This window comes from Larimichthys crocea, chromosome XV, assembly GCF_000972845.2.
Source record: "Larimichthys crocea isolate SSNF chromosome XV, L_crocea_2.0, whole genome shotgun sequence".
NCBI lineage: Eukaryota > Metazoa > Chordata > Actinopteri > Sciaenidae > Larimichthys > Larimichthys crocea.
The window spans coordinates 12365031-12373228 of record NC_040025.1 but is presented as its reverse complement, the minus strand read 5'-3'; the positions used below and the strand labels follow the sequence as shown (position 1 = coordinate 12373228).

The following is an 8198-nucleotide window of genomic DNA, read 5'->3' as shown; positions in this document are numbered from 1 at the left end:
GCCTTGCTCAGTCTCTTCTTTACTCCACCTGAAGCTTAAATCGTGCAGCGAGCGTGTCGGGATCTTTCTGGTGTAAATGCCGTTTTTCTTTAATGGACTTGTTTAAACTGACTGAAACTCTCCCTCAGGTCAAATAAAATCACTAGCAAGCGAATCCTACAGATACAGATCAGAATAGAGCTGCAACAAGTCGCCTAATTACACTGTAAGAAAAGGGAAAAAAACTTAAACCATAAAAAGTCAAGTAAAATTAAAAACTATAAGTAAAATTTAAATATCATAATGCAAATAAATGTCAAAAACTACAAATTTATTGTAATTTTCAGTCACAGTTTTATCTGTTTTTTTTTTTTTTTACCTTCAAAGTAACAACACTAATTACAAAGAAAAAACTAATTACAGATCATTTTACATACGGTAATTTAATAAAACAGAAACTGTATAAATAATATAGTACATTATTACATTATTTCCATTATACTTACAGTAGTTTGGTTGTTAATTTACAAATAATGTCTGTAATTTTTGGGGGTTTTGTACAGAATAAAAAAAACAAAAACAGAAAACGACTGTAAATTTTCCACAAATTTACTATTTGTTTTTACAGTATAGTTAATTAATTAATTGGTTAACTTTCCTTTTATATATATATATATGTTTATAAACTGAAGATTTTGAGGCGTTTTGGAACGTTTGTCGGCATCATTTTGGGCTAAATGATCTAATTTTCATTCTAAGGTAATACAAACGCAACAAGTCTTATTCTCAGGTGATTATACACTAATAAAAACATAGTTATATGTAATATTAGAATAGAATATTTTATTCAATTTCTGCCATATCAGTCAGGGGAGCATCAAAGTCCTTAGGGCTTATCCTCTGAGAACCATGAATGTCTGTACAAAATTGAATTTAAATCTATCCAGTACTGTCCATGGAGCCATGCTGACAGCGAGGGGTCGACCCACGCTCCTGTACACCCCACAGTGATGACAGCAGCTCCTTTTATTGCAGATATTTTGACATGTTTCATTCAGAAAATCACAGATCAGATCAGCTGCTTCAGATTCAGTTCTGGTTTTACTGACTAACTGGGACACCTGAAGAGAACGCAGCCACTGTTAATGAGCTTCATCAGCTTTGACAAGTCAAAACATCTGCTGTGGAGACTCAGGATCACTCAGTGGTCAATGGTTTGTGTTCAGGTACTGCAGTTTGCTATCAGCTCTCATTGTGCAGACACAGATATAAAACAAAGAGCTCAGCAGGTGATCATAAATATTAAACCTATGCACAGGTTAAAATCTGCATTTCTTCTTCTGTGGTGTTTATTTCAGGCTCTTTGTGTAACTAAAGTGTGTCAGCACAGAAACCTGTGAGTGTCTGTCGCCCTCCAGTGGCTGCTCCGGCTCTTCAACATGAAACCATTTCATGTCTCTGAAGGACAAAAAAAACTAAACCTGCAGCAGGAGAGAGATCCTGAGATGTCTGGTAAGTCTTTGAATCTTTCTTTATATGTTTGTTTGTATAAATATGTTGTATTCTCTCCTTTCTGACCTTATAGAGGGAATAAAATATTGGTGACTCCAGTGGAACATGGTTTAAAAATAAAAGGCTGTGATAGACACCTAAAGTATCAGAAATATAAAGACTTAAATAACAATATATATTTTATGTATTATTATAACCATTCATGTATTATTGGTATAATATTAATTTATTTGAACTATTTGTATTATTTACAACAAAACAGAAACACTTGCCTAGTGTGTAGACATTGTATTATTATATATTTATTTATTGAGTGATATAGCATCTTTAAAAACAGAGTTCACAAAGTGCTTTGACAGACTTGCACATACTCAGGATATTAAAACGACAATGAAGAGCATTTAAGGAAAATTAAGATTTAAGAACAAAGATTTATGGGAAGACAATGAAAGAAAAGGACGATGAGCAATAAAGAAACATAACAATATAAAGAGCATTAAATGCCATGAAAGCAATAAGATAAAATAAGATAAAACAAGATAAAATAAGATAAAACAAGATAAAATAAGATAAACACACCCATTCTAAATAATCAATAAATCGTTAAATCTGCTGCAAAGTAACTACAGCTGTTAAATAAATGTAGTGTAGAGTAAAAAGTACAACAATAAAAGACAAAGGACGGAGAATATTAAATAAAATCTTTATTTATTATTTTTTAATGTCGTATGTTTGTTGTTGGTCTGTGTTACTTTTTATATTTATATTTACCTATTTTCCACATTTATCTTTGTTGTCCTTATTTTTATGTCTGTTTATGTCTCCCTGATAATTTCAACTTAAAACTGCAGTCAAATTTAAAAAAAAAAAAACTACCGCTACTCTGATTTATAATGAGACTTTTATTTTGAAAGACCACCACCAAAAACCTTTACACACACACACACACACACACACACACACACACACACACACTTTAATAAGAAACAAATAAACTTTTAATAACAGTTTTTTTTTTACTTCACTTACTTTTGTGTTTTTTTTATTTTACTTTTATTTTATTTTTATAGTCTGTCGTTTCCGCCGGGTTTGGACCGGTTTCGTATGAAATCAGAGTCACGTGACAGAAACAGGACACAATGGGCTCGCTTGTTAAACACCTTTGTCCTCAGGTAGGTTCCTCCTCCGCCTCCTCCGCCTCCTTCCTCCTCACCTGACCGGTAAGTCAACACCTCCACCTTCACCGGAAACATCAGCACCGGACAAACAGCGTCAGAAACGTCGTTATGAGCTGAACGTGGCGCTCAGGTGAGAGTCTGACACGCCACAGAAGAAGAAGATGATCAGGTTCCTGCGCTCAGGTGAGTCCTCCGGCAGGTAAACAAACCGAAAGAAAGTTTCCTGACATTTAAAGAACATTTCTAACCTGTGCTGGAAAGTTACTGAGTACATTCACTTCAATACTCGAGTACTTTTCACTTGTTTTAGACATGTAGTTACTTCACAGGGTCTGAAAATATGATAAATAATTAAATAATTATATATTATTAGTGACAAAAACAAACTTTTTATTCATCCTTTGGTGAAGCTGCCTCTGTATCTACAGTGAAATCAGCTTTAATGCATCAGTAATTATGTTTGTGTGTAATAATACAGATTTAAATTCACTTTCAATTTGCTGCGTACTTCACTGTGCTGAGCTTTTACTGACACAGAGTTCATGTAATCACATAATCATCGTTTCCTGTGCTGTAATATAATATCCTCATAAACTGTGAAATCAAGCGGTGACCTACATGGCTCATATGAAGTGAAGCCAAAAAAAAAAACTGCAGTTCCTCTTCTCGTCCACTTGAGGCTGGCTCCAGCAGTGAGTCAGTCTCCATAAGTCCCCATGTTAGACAGCAGAAATAAACATGTTTACAGCCTGGTACAAAAAACAGTTTTGGTCTCTGTAGCTAATTTCCCCGTTCATGACAACTGTACTGAGGGTGAATTTATATACAACTCACCTGTTCACATTATATTAAGGCTTAAAGTTATGCAGGATTAAGAGCGTGGACGCTTTGATTGACAGGTGGGTGTCGTCACAGGTGGCTTGTTTGAGCAACCAGGCGTCATTCAGCCTGACTCAGGCCAGCGCTACAGATTTTCAGCTCCTCAGAAACCTGTGGGTGGTTGTACCTCGCTACATAGAAGCTGAACGTGGCTGATGACAGTGACACGAGATGCTTCTTAAACTTCCACGTTGGCTCAGCTTTAATATGAAATCTAACGTACAGACAGATGATGCATCCTCTGTAAGTCGCTTTGGCTAAAAGCGTCTGCTAAATGCAATGTAATGTAATGTAATGGAATCATTGTGGCGTCGGCCAAAGCTGAGCTGAGTTACATCCAGACTGTGGAGCTCTCACAGGTTGCTGATTTCTGTAGTTGCACATGTTGCATGTTTGTTATTTCTTTTTTGGCCTTTTATGATAGTACAGCTGAAGATAGACAGGAAGCAGAGAGAGGGGGAGTGACACGTAGTAAATGGCCGTCCGATGCGGGATTCGAACCGGCTCAGTTGCAGCGAGGACTGTACCCTCCACACACGGGGCGGCCGCTTAACCCACTACGCTACCGACCGCCCCCGCATGTTCGTTATTTCGATGATCGGTGGTTCAATCTCCAGTCTGCATGTCGAAGTGTCCAAGATACTGAACCCCATGAGGGCTGCACCATCAGTGTGTGAATGATTAGCTCGCAGCCGTATGAAGCGTTAAAGCACCTTGAGTGAGTCAGAAGTTTAGGAAGGCGACCCGTGGCGAGCTAACATGCTGGTTAAATGTGCACGTCTTCTCTCATGGCTTTCTGTGTGTGCAGGATTTAGTTTTGTGTGACTGTAAGAAGCTTTAATCCTGATATAATTACCTGTTTGCTTCCAGTCAGAGAGCCCCCCCAGGAGAACATCCACATCTCCTCGCTGCCTCCCAGTGTTCCCACAGATCCGGAGCCACAACAAAACGGAGCACGAGGTACGGATGTTTGTTTCATACACAGATTTCATCCATCTATACGTCCACCTGGAGGGTTTCTTCAGTATATTGGTCTTTACATCACACTGTCAGAGTGGATTTGTGTGTTTACTCTGGTTGCGTCATACCTTCAGCAGGTGACCGGGCGGAGGAGAGAGCGGTGATCCAGACCACACACACTCACAGGGTCTCCACCCCGTCCGTCTTCCTCCAGAAACAGAACGATGAAACCGCCTCCAGTACTTACTTTGACCAGAGGGTCCCTGTTCCCGAGGAGGGCAGCGAGGTTAGACCACGAGCCCACGAGAGGTGTCAGATAAAACATGTGATCATTTGATTTGCATGTCAGATTGTTAGTGCGGTTTGACCTAATCCGTTTGTGTCTGTGTCTCCTGTAGAGCTGCTTCAGCCTCCGGAAGCTGTGGGCCTTCACCGGCCCGGGCTTCCTGATGAGCATAGCCTACCTGGACCCGGGTAACATCGAGTCCGACCTGCAGTCTGGTGCTAAAGCTGGCTTCAAGGTAACGATTACTTACATTATTGATGACTTGTTCTTAATATTTAGAAGGATCTATTGACAGAATATGGCAGGAATGTAATTTAATATTGAATAACTGTGTTTTCATCACCTGAAAATAAGAATAATTCTGTGTTTGTTACCTTAGAATGAGACTTTTATGTCTACAGACATTATTTTATCATGAAATAACACAAAAAAAGTTTGTAGATGTTATTAGAGACGAGTAAAATCTGGGGCAGCTCAGCCAAGAAGCTTCATCCGTTCTGAGTCCAGTTACACCAGATTGAACTGGTCTCAAAGAGAGACGGCTGAGAAGTGTCCACCTGTTGTCCTGACGGTCTCTGTCCCTCCACTCAAACTCAGTCTGATGATCCTGGTCATCATCTCCTGCCTCCTGAGGTTTACAGCTTGTTAACTGCTGCTTAATGAGAATCATGAATTAAATATTGAGGTGAGATTAAAAACACACAGGTGAGCGTGCCTGCAGGAAGTAAATAATATAATCACATCACTAGAAAAACTAGAAATAATTTCCAAATATTAAAAGTAAGGCTCAAAATAAGAGACTTAAGAGTTAAGACAGATGGAACTGTATTGATAATGAGCTGCATGTAAACAGCATCGATATATCTGGTGGTCCTTATTATAATAACATTATTATAAACTCCTGTAGGACTGATCTGATTGGTCAGTGGTCTGTCTGTTGACCCGCTTTGATATAATATTCTGTAGTGAACCAACTCTGTCATATACAGACCAGATAACAGGTTTAAAGTGTACTTGTACTTCATTTGTGTATCTGTTGCTCCCTCCTCACTCCCAGTTAGTCGATGTTTCACTATGCTGCAGGTCAAAGGTCAGCAAAGGTGAGCTTTGACCTGCAGGCTGGAAACACATACCTGAATTTAAAGTGTTGGAAGCGAATGCGAGGCGGAGTGAATATTCACAGAGTGACCGAGCCCTGAACCTGAAGCACAGCAAGTCAGTCCAGTTCCTCCTCCCGCTGACCAAAACTATGTGAAATACTTTAAAACATATGAGAGGATGAGCTGATCGTCGCGTCTCTTTAGAGTTTAAAACTGAAATCTGAACCACACAAATCTTCTATCGGGGTATAAATAGGATACGGACTCATCATCCAGCTCAACAGACAAACGGAGAGGCGGGCGTGGGTGCAAACATAACCTCTCTGGCAGCGTGATATAACAAATAAACTGCACTTCCTTTATCATTTTTAGATTTCGTTCCACATAAAAATGAAGGATGAAGTCGATGCAGATGGTGCGGTATCAGTACGGGGCCAACGTCTGCGAGAGTAAATCTCCTTCAAGTTGTTGAATGTGAAGATTTGTAGCGCGTGGCTCAGAGTGTGTGGAACTTTTCTGCGCAAATTAAAGATAAAGACTCGGTGAGGTGTGGAGTGTGTGTGGAAACAGGTCATTTAAACGTTTTCAGCGAACATCAGAGGAGTGCAAAGTCTGACATCAGAAACTTTGATTGATTCTCTGTCGGTCTGGTTTCACCAAACACGATCTATAACAACTAAAATAAAACTTAAATAACTTTCTGAACCGTCTCTGACATGACACACAACAACAACACAACGTTTGGAGGAGACAGAGCTCATCGACTAACAGATGATTCTCTGCTCTCGCCCCCGTCAGCTCCTCTGGGTGCTGCTGGGAGCCACCATCATCGGCCTGCTGCTGCAGCGCCTGGCGGCTCGGCTCGGCGTGGTCACCGGGATGCACCTGGCTGAAGTCTGCAAGCAGCAGTACCACACGGTGAGTTATCAGCACACTCAGCTGCAGATCGGAGACGTGGTTTACTGTAACTGTCCTGATTGCACAACCAGCAGCAGGCTGTAATCTCTCAGATTAAACGATCAAGAATCGAACTGTGACCTGTGAGTAAAGTTATTAAAAACCGAGAGAACATTTACAGTTCAATCTGAATGAAATATTCATGTGACTTTATTTTTAAACCCGGCTCTCTGTTTCTCTAATACCTGAAGAGGGAAAAGCAGCTGTGAACCACATGGTTAGAGTCACGTGACCGGGCCTTTTGTTCTCTCGAGCATGCCGACTGCTGGGCTCATTTTTAAGAGGCTGCAGAAATATGAAAGGAGCCACATGAATGGAACAAATCCTTTAGCTTTGCGTCTGTGCAGTTGTTTGCATTTCAAATGTTTTAAAGGAGCAGAGTCGGGACACGTGGGCCTTCATGGCAAGAAGGTTCTGGGTTCAAACCCACCCGCCGTGGGTTCTCTCTGGCCACAAACACATGCAGGTTAACCTGTAACTCTTAAGTGTCGTCCGTCCAGGTGCCTCGTGTCATCCTGTGGCTGATGGTGGAGCTGGCGATCATCGGCTCCGACATGCAGGAGGTCATCGGCTGTGCCATCGCCTTCAACCTTCTCTCCGGTGGCAGGTGATGTGATCTGTGCTAATACCACACTGTAGAAATACTCTGTTACAAGTCAATGCAAATGTTACTCAAGTAAAAATATCAAGTAAACAGATTATTTGTGTGTGTGCTGACAGGATCAAGCTGTGGGCCGGTGTCCTCATCACCATCATCGACACGTTTGTCTTCCTCTTCTTGGATAAGTACGGTAGGTTTGGTGCCACTACAACAACAATATGTAATATTAAAGCTGCAAGCAGCGATGGTCGGGCCCTCGCACATGTGCACACGTCGAAATGTGCGCATGTGGAAATGGCCACACAGTTTCCCCAAAATTCATCATTTTGATAACTGTTATTCAGGAAGTCTATGTCAACAGACCTACCAAGTTTGAAGTGAATTGGATGAAATCCCTAGGAGGAGTTCGTTCAAACATGACCCCTTGTCAAATCAGGCCAAAAGTCAATGGAGTCTTGTTTTTTTGTGAAAAAATTGGCAGCGTCGACTTTGACGCACGGTCACGGCCACGCCCTCTGATAAAAAGTCGTGATTTTGAACTTTTCATTGTGGACGCCTTGAGAACACACACGGCAAGTTTCAAGCAGTTTCAAGAGTTCGTTCGAATGCGACCCCTGGAAATGAGGCAAAAACGGGAAAAGGCCAAATCTGAGCAAAATTGGACGCCGTACGCTTCACTGTAGCCCAGGGCACCAAGAGACTTTTTTGTGCGTCTGGGCATGTTACATACTCCCACCGAGTTTGGT

General features: G+C 40.9%; 1 protein-coding gene across 1 annotated transcript in view; it reads left to right on the top strand.

Moving 5' to 3' along the window:
* Nucleotides 1–2536: 2536 nt before the first annotated feature.
* The window catches only part of LOC104928346 (natural resistance-associated macrophage protein 2), a 15199-nt gene continuing 9537 nt past the window's right edge, over nucleotides 2537–8198 (top strand). Inside the window, exons 1-7 of the mRNA XM_027288938.1 lie at nucleotides 2537–2852; nucleotides 4419–4508; nucleotides 4643–4794; nucleotides 4907–5029; nucleotides 6693–6812; nucleotides 7352–7458; nucleotides 7572–7646. Of these exons, the coding sequence (XP_027144739.1) occupies nucleotides 2831–2852; nucleotides 4419–4508; nucleotides 4643–4794; nucleotides 4907–5029; nucleotides 6693–6812; nucleotides 7352–7458; nucleotides 7572–7646 (689 nt within the window). The 5' untranslated portion in view covers nucleotides 2537–2830. The remainder of the gene's footprint in view (nucleotides 2853–4418; nucleotides 4509–4642; nucleotides 4795–4906; nucleotides 5030–6692; nucleotides 6813–7351; nucleotides 7459–7571; nucleotides 7647–8198) is intronic.